At 40.4% G+C, this 22,512-nt stretch overlaps 1 protein-coding gene and 1 pseudogene across 1 annotated transcript; one reads left to right on the top strand and one right to left on the bottom strand.

Annotated features, from left to right (window-relative positions):
- Positions 1-1,257: 1,257 nt before the first annotated feature.
- LOC137257507 (uncharacterized) lies at positions 1,258-8,384 on the bottom strand (annotated as a pseudogene).
- Positions 8,385-12,911: 4,527 nt separating this feature from the next.
- On the top strand, positions 12,912-20,574 carry LOC137257506 (uncharacterized). The gene is made up of 6 exons (XM_067794835.1): positions 12,912-13,217; positions 14,839-14,926; positions 15,930-16,132; positions 16,484-16,569; positions 17,446-17,650; positions 20,455-20,574. Exons 1-6 carry the CDS (start codon positions 12,912-12,914, stop codon positions 20,572-20,574), a joined length of 1,008 nt encoding a protein of 335 aa, XP_067650936.1.
- Positions 20,575-22,512: the final 1,938 nt, after the last annotated feature.

Here is a 22,512-nt window from a genome sequence, read left to right as displayed (position 1 = left end):
ATTCCTTGATTACACAACTCAAAAATCAACCTTCTTTTATCTTCAGCAGACATTGTTGACAGTGCTGAGGAAAATGACGTCTGCTACAAATTCAGGGGAGGTAACTCTAATTGTACTATACTCAGTAGGCCAAGATGAGTTACCTCCCTTATACCATTACTTAGTTTTAAATATCAGTGAATCAGTTGAGGTGTTAGGATAGCTCAAAGTAAGAAGAAAAATTCTCAATAATTATGAACCAGACTATATGTTAAAATGACAAATGTCATGTTGGAATGTCTACCTCTAATCCTAACTTACCAGAAAATTAAACAAAATTACTTTATCTTTAAGTCTACGTATAATCTTCAGCCTCAGCTTCATGGCCAGGTGGACATACGTTATGTCAACAGTAGGGGAACGCAACGCCGATTCCAATGGGAATAAACAGCTTCAACTGAAAAGCTTTTAACCACCTGATATCAATTTTTGCCAGAAATGTACATGACTTTTGTCGGTGTAGGAACGCGCAAATTATGAGAATCAAACAGTAAGAAGTAGAAAGGAATTCTCGTTTAATGCGAAGTGAGATGATGTCTACCGGATACCGTTAAGTCTCGGGCGCAGAGTTGAAATTGCGGAAGCATAATTTCGTGACAAGAAAAAGAATTAGTCAAATGGAGAACCAGTGAAAAAGATACCAAACACACTGTAGATACAATCAAAAACACATCCATTGAAATTGTTGATTTAATCAAGGACATACAGGATGGTGTTAGATAAGCTGGAGGTGGTGAAGGTTTTGGAGGTCCCCAAACAGTCAAACTATCAGTCGCGGAACCTATGGACAGAAACGTTACATTAAAAAATAATCGCGAAACTTTAAACCATAAATAAAGAACGACAATCAAGAAGAAGAAAGATCAACCTGCGGCAATGCTAGCCGTTAAAAGATAAGGGTTTGTATTGTGTCCATCCAAGGCACATGGTTTAGGGAGAATCCATCCAATTACCTTCAGTTGCATTATTGGAAGCAACCTGTGACATTTTCAAACTCTCTGAAATAACTTGAAAGTCACTATCTTTTGTATGGAGTTTATCAAAGACTGCATCGTCAAAGAAAAATGTGGAATATTAAAATCCGAATCGTTATGAGGCTGTAAAGTTACAATTTATGTCCACATAGATTCATTGAAAAATTCAGACAGTAATAAGAAATTAGGTGGGTATAATTTTTAAGTTCGATTTCAAGAGACATTGGCCGCAGTCCATTCAGTTTCAATTTAATATCGCACAAGCAAGTAAGCATGTAAGAGACGTTTTATGTGTCGAACTGTGGAAAATTGCAATTGGACAGTGTTTTTTCACTTTCATCACAGCATAGAAAATCCGTTGAAGAGAACTCAGTACACTGGTCCTTCTCGTCTGAAATAGCTGAGTAATCAGGAAAATTCATAATTTGAGTAACATATCTAACTGATTGATTAATAGGTAAAACCAAAGGAATTGATTCGATATACATCGAAAAGAGTAGAATGAGTTTGGATAGGAACGGCAAGCGAAATTAAAATAGAGTCTCGCCAAAAAGGAAGAGTGCGTTCCTTATAATAATAGCCGGGATCCTTACGAGCAACATGAAGCAAAGGGTATTCTGCATTGAGACGTTTCTGAATCATATTTAAAGCTTTCTTTGTTTTCGTAACTGGTAATAAACTATAATTGAATTCCCTGATACATTTCATCAATTTCTTGTCAGATACTAGTAGTTATTAGATATGTTAGGCGATCTAACACCATTTTCATAGACATAAAATACTTTTTTCCATATCTTGTAAATGTCCAGCCTCAGCCTTAATATGATAGTGATTTGTCTCAATGCCTGTAAGAGCCGATGAGATGCAGTAATAAAAACGAACTTGCACTTTACAGGCATGAGAAGTATTAACACACTGAGCCAGCCGTTCCACATCTTCGACAGTAGCTGTGCCACAGGAACCCGATATCGCACTGCAGGTTAAACACAGACCATAGATACACTCACGTCATACATATTAATAGAGTAAAGGAGCACCAGCTGCCATATTGGATTGTCGTGCAGACATCGACTCGTTCAGATTTCAAGCTGAAATCGAAACGCTAAGAATTCGGTGACATTCAAAACTATGCACACGTACCTCTCAATTATACATGTCCCCACACATCCTACCTGATTTCCACGACATAACACCTATCTTATTAACTTTAATACGTCCTCAAACTCGAAAATCAAACCAAAACTATTGAACAAAAATATTGAAAAGGTACATTCAAAGTTCTGTAAGTTCCTGTTACGTGTTGGTTACAGAACCGCGAACAAGGTTATTTTAGCTGAATGTGGTCGTTTTCCATTATTTATTAACGCCCGCTGTCGGGTAATATCATATTGGCTAAGATTAATAAGACAACCAATTTCACGATATTCACGATGCAGCTATGAAATGCTTAAAGCATTAGATGATACAGGAGATACTAATTGGGTTTCCTTCGTCAGAACTACTCTTTTTAGCCATGGTTTTGGAAATGTATGGCTCGCTCAAAATGTAAGCAAAGCAAAATATTTCATTGACGTATTCAGACAGGATGCCATTTAGAAAGTGGTCAAATGCAACATATGTCATATTTGGGATTTCACTTTCTTAGTAGTGAAAGTCGCGATGGCTGAGCGGGCTAGGCGGCTGACTTTGTGTGCTGGCGATTAGGTGCCTGACTCTGAGGGTGCGGGTTCGAATCCCGGATGGGACTCAACCGAAAAAAGTACTAGAATTTGTACTTTACTAAGAAAGTGAAATCCCAAATATGACATATGTTGTATTCAGACAGAGATGCAAAGATATTTATCAACAAGACTGGCACAATGAAATAACTTCATCTACGTCTGTAAACTTTTATAGAGAATATAAATACTGTATTAATACAGAAATTTACTTTTCAAAGATTAAATCACCACAACTTAAGCGTGCGCTCACTAAATATAGATGTAATGCCCACAATTTTCATGTCCAAGCCGTACGATTTGCCAAAACTGTAAATACAATAGATACTCAGTGTCCATTCTGTAATCTATCGCAAGAGGATGAGTACCATGCACTACATATATGCCTGCAATACTCAGAAATCAGAAAAAATATCTGCCTAATTTCTTTCATAACCAACCCTCGAGACAAAAATTCTGTATGCTGCTCCGCACAGAAGATACGGACCTATTGTTTAAAGGTCACATGCAACGTAAAACACAACTTTGCAGATTCTGGTACCTTTCGGTATGCACTTACCGAAACAAATCATAAAAATGGCCAATTCAACCTATAAAGTTGAAAAAATCGCGATGAAAAAAAAGCCCGCGAAATCGGAGTTCAAACGTTTCACTAAATTCCCCCCAGCGCTGGGGGGAAAACTGGTTTCAATAGCTGTGCTGCGCTGCGTCCATAACGCATGCGCAGTGAATAGGTTCGCGGAGCTTGAAACAGTATGCATGCTCAGCGTCTGAGGTCGTGAGCAGTAGTCTAATCTTGGTTGTGTACACAAACAAGTACATAATCTACTCGTTAGGTAAAAAAACTTGTTGATTGTGGTAAGCAGTCTGGATTATTCACGCCTATATGTCTGCCTGCCCGTCTGCTAAGACAACATGCAATACACAGCTTCAATCATTGACCACGCGCAATTTGAACTTAACACCTATCAGACTATACGACATAAAGAAAATAAGATGATTTATGACTCGTGCACCCGAGTCCCGTGTCAGCCACATAATGTAACTAGGCACGTGTAATACACATGACTTGTTTTTATGTCTGTGGGTTGCAAAGAAACTACATTCACTTTTTTCGGATGACTGGATCTGACGGAAACTGGTGCAAACTCTTGTCAGCTTCAAGTCCTGCTTTGTACTTGGACGAACGACAGTTTCCAGTTCACCATCTCTGCTGAGATAATTTTTGATTGGATCGAACGAAAATTCAGAGAACATGTATTTTCCAAACCCGACATCTCTATATACATTCTTCATGGATAACGACTTCTTTTAGTGTATATGATTTTGTTTGACAACAGTATATGAATCCATACTGAAACGACGCATCAAGTACACAAAAAGAAGTTGTTATCCATAAAGAATCTTACTTTCTGGTGACTGGCTATACTTCTAACATGCCCATCAAACAGATCATCTTTCTGTACACACAATAAACCCTCAGCATATCAGCAAATGAAACAGCCAATCGGAAGCCGTCGTTACACTTGAGTGCATATCCACCCGCTATGACTGGGTTCGGTCTCCCGAGGGCTTCGTTTCGGGGGAAGTAAGCCCAAGTACAAAATATTGCACTTTTGAATCGCGATTGTACGCTTATAATTTTTTTTATTTGTTTTTTTAAAAGCAGCAATGTATATTATATGTCATGAATAAGTGAAAAATGTGTTTTAATTATGTTTGATGTTTTGGTTGCATGTGACCTTTAAGGTAGCTCTTGGTTTGTACCACATACTTAGGCTCAGAGAAAGCAATGTAAATTATAAATGAGTGTCTAGAGATGTTTCCTCATGTAACAACAACACATGAAATTACAGGTTGCGCATATATACATTGTAAAGATTTTTCTGAGATGTACTATTGGCCTTGGGGCCACATATACAAATAAACTGTCTGTCTGTCTGTCTGTCTGTAATTATAATCCGTGTATATGAAAGTATTCCTCATCATCAAGATTATCATTATTAACATGTCACTGTACGTAGTCCAGGTATTCTGAATATGCACAACAAGACATTTGACAATACACATTTCAACATACTTGCACTATTCTACATCTTTGTAACTCTGTGAAAACTGAATCATCTAACACCGTAATGAATGATCTATAGCATGTATCGAAATGACCTGTGCTCCATGCAAATAGCATCATAACATTGTAAAACTGAATAACACCTGCAAAAATCAATGTGGGTGATCAGTCCTCAACATATTTGCATCATTATAACTGAAAAGGGAACTACCAAATATAACACGGTGTCTGAAACAATATTTTGATATAGATTATGAATGATTCTAACGTTTTCGTTTGTTATTAACCGACTTAATATCATGGAACCATAGATCTTCTTCAGGATATTTGTATTTATGAACATCTGTAGTCTCATGTATAATGTAGGTTTCCTGGTATATCCTATAGTATTTTTCTTACTGACATTGTGTATTCTAAGGTAACATTTTATGCCTGCCCGGAGTTACCGGTTAAGCAATGAACGCAGGGCTCTTGAAATCCATATCCTAATCAGAGTTAAGTAATTTATGAATGTGATTGTACAGCTGGACATGGGTTATATATGTTTGTCCTTGACAAACATTTTAAACTTGTTAAGGAACTTTTAGTCCTGTTCGCTTGACATGACGACATCGTTTGCAAGTACACGATGGATCTTGATGGGACTAGTCATTTTATCTATATGTTTCAGAATAATCTCACCTCGTGATAGTGAGCTATCATCATACAAATCTGATGATATATCTGTTGCAATTGTAATCGATATGTTGTGGTATTTATCCTACTGGGGGAGAACATTATTTGAATTCGCGGAAAGAATGACACAGAATCTATGGTATGCACATCTTTTCCCAGTTGATACTGAACTGTGAAACCTAGACAATTTTCTGTTTTGGAGTGGGGAGGAACTGTGAGGTGTTTCCGCGAGCGAGCAGTCATTTGATCTGACTCTGTAGGGATTGATTCTTTACCAGCAACATGTGGTAACAAAGAACCATTTGCCCCCATTAGAACGATAGTTGACCGTTTTGAACAGCCAAAGTATAAGATAGATAGTTCATGACAGCCTCTTGAGGTATCAAAATATCTAAACCTAAAACCATTGCAGAGTCAAAATCTTGAAACAACTTGAAAGCATTGTTGTGTCTGAAAATCACCAATAGTGATTGGAAATACAACTTGTCATAATACTGCCACTATATTGTGACTTATCCCTAGAAGGGAGGGCGTATCTGACTTTTGAAAAGGGATTTCTTAACATAGGCCTGAAGTATTGAATTACAAGGAGAATTGCAAAATTGTCACTTCACATAAGTATAGACTGTAATTGCTATCTGCCAGTTGTGGTACCTGACTGATACCTAGTCCTGCATAGTCTTTGAAATGTCCAGTATTTTCACAAAAATGACACTGACCATTGCGCGAGACATCTATCAGAATGAGAAAAATCACACTCACCAGCGCATCTTTAACACTGTCTTCCATGGTTCATGTTGTCTCCATGATTGTTATCAGATGACTGAGGAGAATGAGACTGCCTCATTAGGCACAGTTGGTTGTTTTATTAAAACGTGTCGCCTAGTATTGTCATCCAGTCCCCTAAGGCGTCAAGTAGGTCAATGTCAGTCTTACCTTACAGACTAATCGTCTCTGTCAATTCTGCCAAATACGTTTCTGTAGATTCTTGAGGCAACCATTGACGACGTTTTAACGGGTGGTCGGGTGGACGTATTTATACTTGAACCATTTTCCCACTTCGTCAAAACTACGAAATTCGTTCTCTACTGACTGAATATTACCCACAGATATATTGAGTCATTTAAAAAGCATGGGGAGACCTGTATTTTCAGTGTTTCAGTCCACTTTTTAAAGCTAGGCAAGTGAAGCAATCGATCAAACCATTCCTCAACATGAGAATTATCTTTGCCTGTAACATGCTCTGGCATTAAAGTGGAATCGCCCATCATGAAGTCATAATTGGAGCATTCACGATCGTCTAGATCTGACAAATGTATGAAGGAAAATGAAAATTCTTAATCCTTCTGAGAAAGGACTCATGGGAGTGGTAGACCCTAACGGTGCCTGCGTTAAGTCAAGGTGGGCCGAATTAGTAAAGAAGCTGGAAGTGATGGGACATTTGTTTGAGACATTACAAGTCCAAAGAATTTGAGGGAAAGCCACATATAACATCTCCAATGCACGATGCATGCCATTGCCTCCAACAGCCTCCTACAGTAAACTACCTCATAGCAACCGTTTTCTGGATGGCGAATGTAAATGTCTCACAATCAATGCAAATAAGTTGCAGAATGAATGAATTCACGTGTTTGTTTTGAATGGAAACAAGTTCGGTCACAACGGGGTGTAACTGAGAGCTCATCGGTTATCCAATCAAATCGTTAGAATCTCAGGCCAAGTCGTTACGACACAGGTCAACGTGATACGATACAGGTGTCGATACGACACTCGTGTGACGTTCGAGATTAGCGTGCAACTACCCATACGTTGACCACGTGGATAATAATACGAAAAATAACATTTCAAATACGTTTATAATTAAAACAGTGTGCAAATTTAATTAGAGTGAAGTCTTGTGATAGCAAGCTTTTTTTGTAATTCATATTGTGGGAGCTCGGGTTTTGTTGTGGGACGTCAAATTATTTGATCTTACTGTTACTACAAGTTCAATAAAATAACGTGATTTTTTATAATATTATATTCATAAAACATCAGAAAACTACTATGTCTCGTTCGTTGGAGATATTTATTCATAAATGTACAACTTTCACAGAGCGATATAATGGAAAATATATTTATCTGTATACGTTCGGGTGGCAAAATGATGACTGACGATCTCTGTAGGCGATCATTCTCAACATCAAAGAAGAGATTCCGGTGTGATACTGGATTCAAAATGCATGGTTGTTCTCGAGAACGTGGTTGAAGAATGCATGTATAGCTGGAACGTTGCTGCAGCTCGAAAACAACAAACAATCTAACACAAGCACAAATACGTCGATGACTTTAGTGGTTGATCAAGAGGTCAACGTCTGAGTTGCCTGCTACAGAATAAAACATTTTTTACATCGCCATGGCCTTGTCTGGAAATCTCCCGTTTCAATATCTGGGCCGTAGGGGTAGCCTACCCAGCTGTTTAAAATACGTACCTGAGAAAGGGATGTACGTACCTATACGGTCGCGCTTAACGCTTGGGAGCAGCTTTGAAAGCAGAATTCCTTCAGGATACTATCGTAACACCAGAGAACAGCATCGCTCTGAATTCTAAGCGCAAAAATATTGTGTCATTTAAGACAGGGTTCGGGTGATCCTGGCACAGTGAGACGGGTAAGGCTCATAATCATCTCAGGACCCTCGCCCGCTCTACAGGCAGCCCAGCCCTAGTCGAACCCACCAAGAACGTTCCGGAGAATATGGAGGCTTCCCAACAGTGTAGACTTCTGCATTACCCAGATTGCCAGAAGGGCCGTGCTCCCGGTGGAGAACTCGGGCGCTCTCCTGATCTGCGCCAAGACCAAGGGCACAGAGAACAACGGGAAACCTGGCGACAGTGCACTGAGGATGCAAGCGAGGCGATGTCTGCATATTTATCACGCTTTTCCTGAGCCTTGCCAATCACGTTGGTGTCAAGAGGAACAGAAAATTCAATGATATAAATACATTCACTGGCTTTATCAAAAAGACAAGATCAGGTTTGTTGGCAGGAATTGCTCTGAGGCTGTATATGTGCCTATTCCATAGAAGTTTCAAACCGTCATTTTCCATGACGCCCTGGACATATTCAGGGTCGTACCATTGATGGGTCTCGGGGCAAAGCCACTTGCATGGCGGAGATGGTAGTAAAAACATCGAGCCATGCCACCATGTCTAATATAAACATAAAGTGTGTTTCTCACTACATATTAGGTCATCTCTTGTTTTCCCAGAATAACCGCATTTGAGGTTTTTGTTTTAGAGGGACAGGTTTTACTTTTAGCTAGAAACACCTCTTCCCAGGTTTTACTTTTCCTAACTTTATATAAACATCGACATTCAAATGATACATGAGTGTTTGAAATCAATTGAAAAATATCGTTCAAGATTAAACTCACAATACAAATGTTTTCCGAAGCGGGATTTTGACCGCAATTATTTCATCCGTTGGCAGACGCTCTAACGCACGACCACCAGGCCGACGAAGGTTGTTGGGTTGACTTACCTACTTATAGTTACTGTCATTAAATCCATTTTAAATTCAGTTATTGTTATCTAGCTTCATTAAATGATCATCAACATTGTAATTACCGATCATTGACGGTATATATGTTGGAGAAAACACTTCTTCTTGGTTTTGGTAGACAAAGTTAAACCGTCGGGGTCGGGAAAACCACGGAGGCGTGTTTTCTCCTATACTTAAGATATGTTACTTGTGCCAAGGAAGGACATCCACTAACAAGGTGTTGGGCCGTCTCTGTGAATTCGATTCATTACGAGTGGGAAGTGACTCGTCTTGAGCAGCAAAAGGAAATGCCTCAGTTTCACATTTGAGACCAGTCGACTTCATCCAAGCAAAGGAGTCGGTTGGATTGCTGTTCTGTTCCACACACTGCATGTACACACGATGCAATGGCTTGTCAGGCAGCTTCTCCACAATGGACCGACTCTGGGCAGACTTCGTGAACGACTTTACCTGGTTACTCCCATCGCTGTACTTATTATTATCATTTTTTATTATTATTATTATTTACAGATTAGAATTGAAGTACAGCAGAGGGGGTTTGGGTGATCCTGGCACAGTCAGACTGGTCAAGCTCATCATCCACTCAGTGCCCTCGCCCCCTCTACACGCAGCCCAGACAGCGAATGGGACTTCTCCCAGGAAACACTGCCTAGTCGAACCCACCAAGAACTTTCCGGAGAATATGGAGGCTCCCCAACACTGCAGCCTTCTGCATTACCCAGATTGTCAGAAGGGCTGTGCTCATGGTGGAGAACCTGGGCACTCTCCTGATCTGCGCCAAGAGATCAGGAGGTACCAAACCAAGGGCACCGAGAACAATGGGGAGTCTGACGACAGTGTACTAGGGATGTAAGCGAGACATTTCAAAGGCGAGGTCCGCATATTTATCATGCTTTTCCTGAATCTTGCCAATCACATTGCTGTCAAAAGGGACAGAAAATTCTATGATATAAATAATTTCATTGGCTTTATCAAAAAGGACAAGATCAGGTTTGTTGGCTGGAATTCGTCTCAGGCTGTATATTGGCCTATTCCAGAGAAGTTTGTAGCTGTCATTTTCCAGGACGCCCTGGACATGTTCAGGGTCGTACCATGGATGGACCTCGGAGTCAAAGCCACAGGCATGGCGGAGACGATAATAAAAGCAGCGAGCCATGCCATCATGTCTTTTAAGATATGCTGTTTGTGCCAAGGAAGGGCATCCACTGACAAGGTGTTGGACAGTCTCTGTAAATTGATTGCAAAGCCGATATTTCATATTGATATTTTCTTTAAGAATAACATTCTGGCGATTGCGAGTGGGAAGTGACTGGTCCTGAGCAGCAAAGAGGAAGCCCTCAGTTTCACATTTGAGACCAACCGACTTCATCCAGGCGAAGGAGTCGCTTGGATTGCTGTTCTGTTTCACACACTGCATGTACACACGATGCAATGGTTTCTCAGACAACTTCTCCACAAAGGACCGACTCTGGGCAGACTTGGTGAAGGACTTCACCTGGTTTACTCCCATCACTGTACCGTCCAGCAGTACATCGCCATCAACAAAATCAACTTCAAATTTCGAATTGTGTCCAACAACCCTGGCACGCTTAAAATAGCTGTGGAATTCCTTGCTTTCATCATGAGTCTTGACGTGCTTCACCAGAGGATCATCCGATAAATAAATATGTGCAAAAGTACACAATAAAATTCTGTCATGAAGAGCTTCCACATTAATCAAACCCCGACCTCCAGAATTGATTGGCATATATAAACGATTAAGAGAGGAACGAGGGTGGTGTGCTCTGTTATCTGACATGATCCTTCTGGTCAGGCGGTCAAGACCCTGGATGTCTTGTTTTGTCCAATCAACTACTCCAAAGGAGTTGGAGAGGACTGGCACAGCAAATGTATTGGTGGATTTGACTTTGTTTCGAGCATTTAGCTCGGAGCTCCAGATTTTCTTTTAACGAGATTTATACTCGGCCCGAAGTTTATCTTGAATCTGGGCATTCTGGAGCTTGTCTCGAACTTGCGATCCAAGATAGGTGTAGGCCTGATCTTCCACAAGATGCTCAATAACTCCTCCCCCTTGTAACTTGACCGATCCATCATTAGTTACCTTGCCACGTTTCAAATGAAGAGTATTACATTTGTCGAGCCCAAATGTCATGCCAATATCATTAGAAAAGAAGGCCGGGCGGGACAACTTAGGAATGGCCAGCGAGTCCTAACTTGACATACAGAAGGGAGCAAGCTACAAAGACATATTTTATATCATTGGAAAGATCTCGAGGAGATGAACACGAAAAGTTCATTTGCCAGTGTGTTCACGTGTTAATAAGCTCACAAATTGGCTCTGAAAATGCATTTCTGCAGAAATTTCTGGCAGAAATTTTTTTTCCGCAGAAATTTCTGGCAGAAAGTTTTTTTCCCGCAGAAATTTCTGGCAGAAAGTTTTTATTTCACTACCAGAATTATCTTAATTTAACAAAATTAGAGAGTATAAGTAATGATACTGCTGCATGAGTGGTAGTTTCATGTTTATTCCAAGTAATAAGCACTTAGCGTGATCAACGGATCTGATATTTTTGTTTGATACCAGAATTATCTTAGTTGAATAAGATTAAACACAATCGTTAAATAATTTAATATAGACTTTCTTTAAATGGTGTCGTTTTCCCTGTTTAAAGCCTATTAGTACCAGTACCAGTATTGGGTTGCATTTTCTAATCTCAGTAAGCCTACATTGTTTTTGCATGCGACATGGGTTGAAGGCGAATAGAGACGAAACCGGACATATACTACATACATACAATATAATAACAATGTAAGACGTGTGAGCCATAATTTGAATTCATCAACATGCCCGAAAAGACCAGCGTACCAGATGAGATGATAAACAATGCATCAGTGTTCAAAGTGACAATGCCCGCGAAAATGTAATTGCCTCGCTGAAACAATAATTTATGCCGTAGTGGCCACCGAGTATTCACACCTGTTAACGTGGTTTATCAGGTTGTCTCTATAAGCGGTCATCGTTCCGGTTCGGTTGGCCTTGAGTGGACACCGCGGTTAATAATTGCGCAAGCCAGAAAGGGGCCACTGGGGAAATACAGCAAAACAATGCCAGTTGGTGCTGCATGGACAATAGACGTTTTACAGAGTATATCCAATACGTCTTGTCGGTTCAAGGTCACATGCAACACAAAACAGTTCTTTGCAGATTCTGAATCGGTTCGGTAACAAATTATCAAAAATGCAAAATAAAGTTATGAAGTTGAAAATAACGCGATTGAAAAAACGCTTCCCCAGCGCAGAGGGGAAAAGTGGTTTCACCACCCATAGCACATGTGCAGTGATTATTTTGAACCGGAAAGCCAACTTGAACTCGTATAAACACAAGTGATGTGTGCAAGATTATCGTTGCGGTCGAAGTGGGAGAACAAGAGATGTTTCTTGTGGTTACAAGCATCCTGGTTCGGCAATAATAACTATACACTGGTACAGTACCTGCATATTTGCAACCCATGCTTTTGAAAAAAACATGTATAGTATTAGAAATGCTAATTTCATAGTTCAGTTTGAAAACTGAAATGTTTTAAATCATGTATATGGAAAGAATACATTGATTGTGACAAGCAGTCTATGTCATAGACAAAGCGCAACGTCTGTTTATTGTCACCTGTCACTCTGCTTGTGTGCTAATGACAATATGCAGTACTTAGCTTCAATCATTTACCAACTTAACACTCCCATTGCACATGCTACATCTGAACTGTATATTTTATGATCGATCGATTGACACGTCATGTGTTGAAATCGAAACTGGGGGCTAAGTATAGCGACTGGTGTGCGTTATTGCTTCTAGCAAAGTCTTCGGGTACAGACGTTTTTCATATTCTCTCAGGAGGATGTTGTCAAACCATTGTAAAATTGTATTCCTAATTTGGGGAATCGTAAAGCTTGTCCACTGTGACAACTGTTTTGACGTGGCTACTGTAATACAGCATAAGTACATGGAACACCAGGTGTTCAGGAAGTTGAGAAGTCTGTCTTTGTACACTTGTGCTTCGGAATGTCTCCAGTCCTCAAGATGTCTTTCCTTTGGATTCGACAAGAAAGGGCGCAACTGCTTTCTCAACGATAAGGAGAGTGTCAATGGAAACGTTGTTGAGAGAACGGGATTCCTCTTCAGTGACATCCTCCACTGGCCAAGGGTTTGTACTAATATTATTTTATACATACACTGAAATTAGAGGTCACACAAACGTAAATCCCTTAATACATGTGGTCAGTTCTTTTGGTACGGAAATTTGCCTTTTCCGAAACTTACTTCTTTCAGGCAGCTGCTCATTTGTGCCGTTTGGGGCATTTGTGCCGTTTGGGGCATTTGTGCCGTTTGGGGCATTTGTGCTCAATACTGGAGTTCTGACGTAACGAATCCGATTTGACAATACGAATGTCAGAACAGATGAATAAGTGTGTGTTGTTTTACGCTGCACTGTTATAATGCAATATTACAGCAATGGACCAGACAATCCAGTGATCAACATCATGAGCTTCGATCTGCGCAGTTGGGAACCGATGACGTGTCAACCATGCCAGCGAGCCTGACAACCCGATCCCTTTAGTCGTCTCTTACGACAAGCATGGGCTGCTTCGGACCCGGATCTTCACGGGTCGACAGCAAATGAATCAATGCCAGACAAGAACCTGCACAAGCACTCGCTGACCCATGGCGACAAATTCGGTTTGAGTGTGCAGACGTCTTTTCTACTGCTACCTGGAGGATCGCATGTTTTTGTTTGCATGTACAACCTCCACTGTGGAATTCAGTTTAACAAAATTGTAATTCTACCCGAGATAAAAAAGTCGTCAGTAAAAGTCACGCCAAAGAGTTGCGGACATCCAAAGACATTTTTCCAACCAATAAGTATTGGCTATATTGTTCTCACATTTGGAAAGTGTCTCCTCTTTGACTAAAGGAGAGGCAGTTTGTTGTCACCGTGCTATTTGTTTTGTTTTCAAATATTGTGAAGAAGATTTCAAGAAATGAACTTTTGAGAAGAATATACGTTGTAATAGACTGTTAAGACCAGTTGAAACAGCTTGGTAAAATGTAATCACAACGCATTCAATACATAGGAAACATGTACACGTAGGGGTACGAACATAATATTATCGGTTAAAAGCATATTTCAATCAGTTTGAGTTTTACGCTTTTAGCAATTTTCAAGCAATATCACGGTGGGAAACACCAGAAACGGGCTTCACATATTGTACCCATGTGGGGAATTGAACCCGGGTTTTCGGTGTGACGAGCGAACGCTTTAACCACTAGGCTACCCCACCGTTTCACATATAAGTAAGTGCACCGTACTTGTCTAAAGGTCAACACATACAGTATTGACAAACAACGCATGAATAAGAAGTTGGAGATTACACACTTCGATGATAGGAATTACAAATTTATCAGACCTTTCCCAGTCTCATTAAAACTCTGGTCTGAGATGCAAATTACCGAAACAGCGGAATGTGTCTGCTCTTACTGAAATGATGTCTAGGGTGAATTTACTGTGCCTATGTGTCCCAGTCTACCCAGCTGTGAATTGTGTACCTCGTTAGGATGCCACAGCCACAATATAACTCGGTGCGCCTAGTGGCAGCACGAGTTGTATACTGCCCAGGGAGTTGAGACTGATAATACGATGTGGCGCTGAGACGGTCATCCACTGATCGAGAGAAACAAATACCAGCGCCTTGAGCAAGCAATATGTGGGCTACATATAAATATCCTATAATAATTATACACAACTTAATCGTTGTTTCTGTTTGTAGTCTCTCTCTGGTCCGTGTTCGGTGGTGTTGTGCCCAGCATCATTCCGGTGCCAGGTAAATCGACTTGGTCGTGCAACCTGCGTTCCAGGTAACCATCTGTATTACATTTTGTCGATTCCAAATGCATAATTAATTGTATGAAAGGAAACAAATTCTCATTTAGAGATGTCAGAGATCGACTGGAATGGTTTTGGTGCGTGAGGGTCACTGATTCGAGTACCTACGACTGTTTTAATGTTGGTAACTAGTAATACAGGCAGAAGAAGATTTAGTAATAGTGAGTGAGTGAGTGAGTGAGTGAGTGAGTGAGTGAGAAAGAGAGTTAGTGAGCGAGTGATATCGGCTATATTGCAGGCATAGCTCGTCTATAACGATATGTACTTTAATAACAGAGTAGGTTTACAAAGCATAGTAGTAGTTTCCCATGCGCCTGTAACAGGGAAACTAAGATATCACTGATGCATCTAGGACAAGGAGGAAACTATAATACTAATGACTAACTTAGATACTGTTGCTGCATGTAGGACAGGGGAACTAAGATATGCTTATGTCTTTGTGACATATAAGCTAAGATACTACCGACGTATCTAGGACAGAGAAGCTAGCATGATACCACTGATGCATCTGTGAAATGGAAACAAAGATATTACGAATACATCTAGGTCAAGGGAACTAAGCCACTGCTGATGCATTTGGGATATGTGAGTGAGTTTAGTTTTACACCGCACTCAGCAATATTACAGCTATATGACAGCGGTCTGTAAATAATCGAGTCTGGACCACACAGTCCAGTGATCAACAACATGAGCATCGATCTGCGCAATTGGGAACCGACGGCATGTGTCAACCAAGTCAGCGAGCCTGACCACCCGATCCCGTTAGTCGCCTCTTACGACAAGCATAGTCGCCTTTTGTGGCAAGCATGGGTCGCTGAAGGCCTATTCTACGCCGGGACCTTCACGGGTTGGTATACGTAAGCTAAGATATTACTAATGCATCTAAGACAGGCAGGCCAAGTTCGTGCTGATGCACTGAGACAAAGACGTTTGTGTAACTATTTTTACACTACTCATATCTGACAAATATTTCAGAATTCCTTGGGTGTGGTCAGCCCCCAGAAGAGACGGGCGCCAGCAAGACGTACAAGGGTCATTACCTGGGTGCTGTAACAACCTACACCTGTAAGCAGGACTTCACAGCCTGTCATGACAAAGTTACTAGCATCTGCCAATCCTCTGGACAATGGGAGAAAATGACGACTGGCGTGTGTAGTCAGAATGTTTGGCTCAATCCGGTGAGTCAAACATATTTTATCATTCAGAATTTAACTTTACTCCTGTTCAAATGTACACTAAAACATATATATGAATGTATCTAAATGTGACTAAAATATTTATTAATGCTGAAACATAACCGGTCTCACATATGTCATATTTGCACATATCACTTTTGCCTTGAATCAATGTCGCTGTTTGTGACGTCATTAAACAATTAAACGTGACGTCGCTCTAGTTCGGGAAATAGAAACTTTCACACTCGTTTCGTATAAGTCATATGACAAACTTGCTCGTGCAATGATCTCTGTTTGTTTTCCTTGTTTATTATCCTGTTGTTATTTGCTTATCTTGTAAATTATTTCTCTTAGGCTCTTGACATAAAGTATGCACTTCCATGTGGGCCATCAAGAGCGTTCAGAGCAACAGTCATTGGAACACCGATCCAAGCCACGAGGTAATCATGACCAGTTTATTATGAAAAGGGTACAACAAAATAAAATGCAACACTGAAAACAGCTACGGCACCAGGTGTCTGCGGAAACGGTAATCATGCACTGCCCTTTTGGAAGCGTCATGCACACAAGTTGTCTAAAAGGAAGTAAATGTTTTTACTCCGACAACTTTCGAATATTGTCGTAGTCATTTGTTCATAACATTAAACCCATTTTAAATAGTTTTAAATAAAAATGACATTACTTTTGAGATATTCGTGAGAAATACATTTAAGCAAGTTGTTTTTGAGTCTTCTACTTATACCAAGAGCCTTAGATGTAAGTCACGCTCAAACAGTGATCGCACCATGTATTCGCCAAAAGGTGAGCATATTCTCTTCCAATTGTGATGTTTTACACTCAAAGGCTAAGCAAAGATACATCAAACGTTTCCCTGAAACAACTTGCAATGACTGCTACTTTGTTAATCCAAACAAATTCCCTTATGTACCTCGGGTATATGTGCTTCCAGTGTTTGTCGTTGTCTTCAAATGCATTTTTGTGTTACCTTAGGCAGATGAGCAACTAAACACCTATTAAAAAATAGTATGTTACTGTAAACGAATGTCTCTTGATTTTGCTACATGATCTACCATTGAAAAGACAGAACATGAAATGGGCACTGAGAGTTCTGTCCCTGATTATACAATGTGCCTCTTTGAGCAACGCTGCTGCTGATTGTGTATGATCTACAAGGGGCTTTTGTCAGTCTCCCATTCACAACTATCCCAATCTACCTGAAGTCGTTTGGAAAAAAAGAACACGTTTTCCAAAACATGTGCAATCTGTTTCCCAACTTGGTAGCCCTCTGCATGAAATTTCAAACTTCACTATTTCAGATGGAATGTATGGCTGTGGAAAGGCGATAACGTACTTTTCCATTCGGATTTTCGCTTTCTATTCAGTGGAATGGAAAGAGTAATAGTCATGGACACTCGATTTAATGGACTGTGGGATGGCAAAGTTATTGCTGGTGTCCCTCTACCTATGAGTTTAGGAAAAGAAACAGAGATCCGGATAACTCTCCACAATGGAATATACAGGGTACGTTCGATTGCGTCAGGTAGCCGCCAGTAGATTACGTCGCCAGTTTGGCAGGCATAGCTAAGCCACCAGCAACTTAGTCGCCAGTTTACGTAGATTACGTAGCGAAGCCAACAGCAACTTGCTCCTCTGCTCGTCTATCGCATTGTGCGGGTTAGAATTCTCTTCAGCAACCCATGCATGTCGTAAAAGGCTGCTAACGGGATCCTGTGGTCAGGCACGCTAACTGGGTTGACACATGTCATTGCATCGCAAATGCGTATGTTCATGTTGTTGATGATGTCTGGTCCAGGTTCGATTATTTCAACAGTTGGCTGTAATATTGCTGAGTGCCGTGTTATAAACCAACAACTCTGATTATGCTACATGACGGGTGTTATGTTACACCGTCTGAACGTTCATCGTTCGCCGTCAACTACATGTATGGGATCACTGCTTTGTAACGATGTATGTTAGTTCAGAAATCATGTGATATCTTTAAAGAGGTTGGATACTGTGATTTGTGGGCATATCGTATGCAACGGGATGTGATAGCGCGTATTTATGTTACGCAGTTATTTTCCCTTATCTTGCCTCTCATCATGCTTCATGATATACTAGACACATAAAGAAACTGTGCATTGTCAAAATAATATCCCAGTTGAAAAGCATGGCGACAAAGTCAAAGGTGCATTTACACGGATCAAGAGACCATGACAAGTCGGGAGAAGTTCATTTGAAAAGTCGATTACAATGACGTCACGAGTCCACAAGCGGGGCAGGGGTCAAACGACCATGTCACAAGCTCAATAATAAGTATATTTACCATCGGCATTGAGAACAGCAGTGCATCGACGACGCACAGAGCCTATCAAACGTACTGAGGCTTGTGGGATGTCACGCCAGATTCTCTCCGCTCATTGCTGGTCAAGGTCAAGGAAGTTATCTGGCGTATGAGGAAGACGGCGTAGACGTCGATTCATCTCGTCCAAAACAGGCTCTATCGGGCAGAGATCCGGTGAATCTGCAGGCCAAGGCAGTAAGTCAACGGTGTGGTTTTGCAAGAAATCCATAGCAACCCTTTCCGTATGAGGGCGGGCATTGTCCAGTTGGAATGTTAACCCAGGACGTTGCAGAAAAGGAATTGCCACAGGTCGAAGAATCTGATCCCTGTAGTCCACCCCAGTTATGTTGCTCTGAACAATCACCAAAAGAGATTATTCCACCCCAAATCTTCATGGAACCACCACAAAAGGGATTCCTGTCCAAGACACAGGCATGTGCATAATGTTCTCCCATGCGTTTATGGGCATGTTGTTGTCTGTCACTATGGGAAATGTTAAACCTGGAGTCATCTGTAAAGCCAACATTTTTCCACCAAAACAAGGGTCTGCGGACATGATTTAGGCACCACATTCGACGAGCTTGTCGATGACGTTGGAGGTCATATTGCGGGACGTCGAGGTCTGATCTCGTGATGACGTAAACTGTGTTGGGGTGAATAAGTCCTGGGATGGTCCGGGCAGTTATCACTACAGTCTAAAACCTGTGTCGACGATGGGTCAACCTTATCCATCTGTTTTGTCTTGGCTTTGTGACACGTGGACGTCCAGAACGTGGCCGATCGATGATGTCATTTGTGTTCTGGTAGCGTCTCAGCAGTGCAGAAATGGTGTTCCGGTGGCAGTGGAAAGGTGCAGCCACTTGCAATTGTTGTTGAGTCATTCCCCCCACGGACCATCCCAATAGCCCCAAGACGTTGTGCAGACGTTAGCCTTGGCATGCTATGCGTTTCAATAGCCGTTTACTTTTTTTAACTATCGCAAGGGCAGGAGTTGAGCTCTCCAAAGTAACAGTATTGTGTGGCATTCATTTGTTCTGTTTCTCTCCCTCGGAATGCACGTGCGACAACATATTGCACGTCTGAAGGACGAAACCACTGACGTCACGGAATGTGGCATGTACATGCATGTTGGATAAATGTCACTAATCTCTGAGTTTTAATCCTTATGTGTCTACACAGGTTTGAAAAAAATTAGATTTTAATTTTTTGTAAGCACAGTTTCTTTATATCTCTAGTATAGTTTAGCCACACAAGCATTTATCCTGAGGTAAACCTGGGCAAGAGTTATCTCCCTTATCACATTTGATTTGGATTTGTTGTGATTGGAGAAAATGTTACCCACTGGTAACATATTTTGTTTCACCTTTGAACATTAATCTAGAGTGAATTTATCATACAAAAATTCATTTTATGAAACAATCTTATCATAAATGTTTTTTTATTGAATCATTTTTTAAAATTCCTTTTGTTTTAGAAGTTAACTAATGCGCCAAATTCTACAAACTGCCTTAAGAATTGATTTTCCTGCTTTGTTTCATATCAGCACTGAAATATCTTGATACAAAAACACATACTGAATAATAGAAGTGAACAATTTACTGTCAAAAGAACAATTATTGAAATATTACTTTTTACACACAGTGCCTGTGGGAGGGCCACTTGTTAACCAAATACAGTGACAACTTGCCATGTTTATTACATAATTAGATTTGGGAGACATTTATGTAAACATGATTCCAAATTTAGCAATTTCTTGACATTCTGATATTTTGTATCCAACGTTCTGAAGCCGTTTTCACAAGTAACCTAGCAACATTAGAACAGATGAACGTCTCCTGTGTCGGGATTCGAATCCAGACCTTCGGCATTAGGACCGAACAATTAACACACTAGACCAGTGAGTTGTTTTGAATGAGGCTGGAATCACGATGTACCCAGTGTGTCAAAACAATCCTTACAGTGGCCTTTTCTTTTCTTCCAGCTGGAAATTGATGGCAACAGCATGTTCAATTTCACTGAGAGACTGAAAGGAGAGGAGCCTGTATCTGTTTCGATAGAGGGAGCTGTCTCAGTGCGACTGATGGAAATCCTGTTAAATTAAATTACCTTTTTGTCTCTGTGTCGAACACTTACTCTAGACATGGTCTAGTGATCGCAACGTCATCCGTAATTTCAATTGTTCGTCGCCATTTTGTCCGATAGTCGTCATCGTCCATTGTAAATACATTCTTTGTTTTATCTCCCCGCTATTAACATTAGCACCATTCTTTTTCACTTTCTGGCAGCCAATTATAAACACATTCCTATTATATGGCACGAATACAACGATGACTAATAATTAGGGGAAAAGGTTTTATGCCTGTTTTGTCTCAATGTTACCACGTGAGATATAGAACAACAAAGGCAGAACAAACAATCAAAATACTACTGTCTGGAAAACGTCAAATGAGGTCTCGGCGATGAGGTTTTCAACAGAAATATGTATGTGGATATGATCTCCAGAAAGCTTTTCCACATGCCAGCCTGTGAAAACGAATACATGTGTAACAAGACAAGAGACAAGATTTCATTAGGTCAAAAACCAAAGTAAACACATGTCGCTTACAATAAAGTTCCTTTGAGCACAAGGCAGGATTGTGTACACATTATAAATTTTTATTACTATTAGTGATTATGGCACTGTCCATGATCCAGGGTATGTATAGTATACGCTTGTAAGTATCCATGCTTAATTCGTTCATTCATAACATACATTTGTCAACATTAAACGTAACTTCATCATTTGCTTTTTTTGTAAATGTACCGATCCAAGTGATTTTAACCCAAATAAGCCATTTAATGAATGCACGACCTAAACAGCGCTGAAATAGGAAAACAGATTACAGGCTGTACAACTTCACCCGTGTCTCTCTGCTCAAGCTCATCAGTTCAGTGTTAAATTAATGGTTCTATTGCCGATGTTCTGTGCGCATACGTAAGTCTCAAAACATTTGCAATAAGTTTAACTTAGTATTTTTTCTTTTTGTTTTTTGTTTGTTTGGGGTTTTTTTTGAAAACGTAATATATCTATGATGGCTAAATTTGAAAGCAAGTGCCAGCGGCAGGGGTGATCTACATCCAGCTAAGGTTCATGCTTGTAGCGAAAGTACCGCATTGGTATGATGTTTTACGTCGCGCTCAGCAATATTCCAGCTATATGGCTGCGGCAGTCTAAGTAAACTTAGTTTCAGTATTATTCGTTACACCCCTCCACCGACTGTAACATACCTTAATAGGAGGTCACGTCAGGTAACCTTTGAGACTGACCAATCAGAGCACAGCATACCAAATCGCGAAAGTGGACATTCGCACATACCCTTTGAACTTTAACCTCGAGGAGGTCTGTGCCCGAACGATACGAATGGTGTATTTCGCTTCAGGGTGACGCACAGGGAACACGCTGTAACGCTGTCAAAAGGCGAAGAAACAGTCACTGAAAAAAGCGTTATCAGTATTCAAGGCTGTCGGTTTGCAGAAATGCGTAATTTGTATGCATTATCACATTATTATGCATCATATTTATGCATTATCACATTATTTTCAGAGACGACTTCTGTTTTGTAATAATGCTCATATTTATCATGTCTGGTGTTAAGTTATTATTATTATTTACTGCCCTTTCTAAATCTCTACTGCCATCACTGGGGTTTTGTACATAGATAAGAAAATAAAGCACTTCTCCGTCCTCCCCGAATGGGAAGGGTGCCATATGGGTGTTGTTGAACTGTTAAACCATGCTTAAGATGTCATTTCAACTGCTAACATTCATTTGAAGTTCATAGTATCTAGTTGTAAGAGATCAGCAAGCATTAATACACCTATTAGTGCATTCTGGCAGATTAATAAAACTAAATACATGTAAGGGGCAAACGCAGATCGTAAGAATAACATCAACGAACTGTACAGACTGGTTTACACGATCACACGTTTATGTTCCGTACCAGACGAGGAACATGTTGTAGTGCATGATACTGCCATTTTTTCCTCCACTCTTAAATGA

The sequence above is a fragment of the Haliotis asinina genome, chromosome 12 (assembly GCF_037392515.1).
Source record: "Haliotis asinina isolate JCU_RB_2024 chromosome 12, JCU_Hal_asi_v2, whole genome shotgun sequence".
Classification (NCBI taxonomy): Eukaryota; Metazoa; Mollusca; class Gastropoda; order Lepetellida; family Haliotidae; genus Haliotis; species Haliotis asinina.
This window is presented reverse-complemented; position numbering and strand designations above follow the sequence as displayed.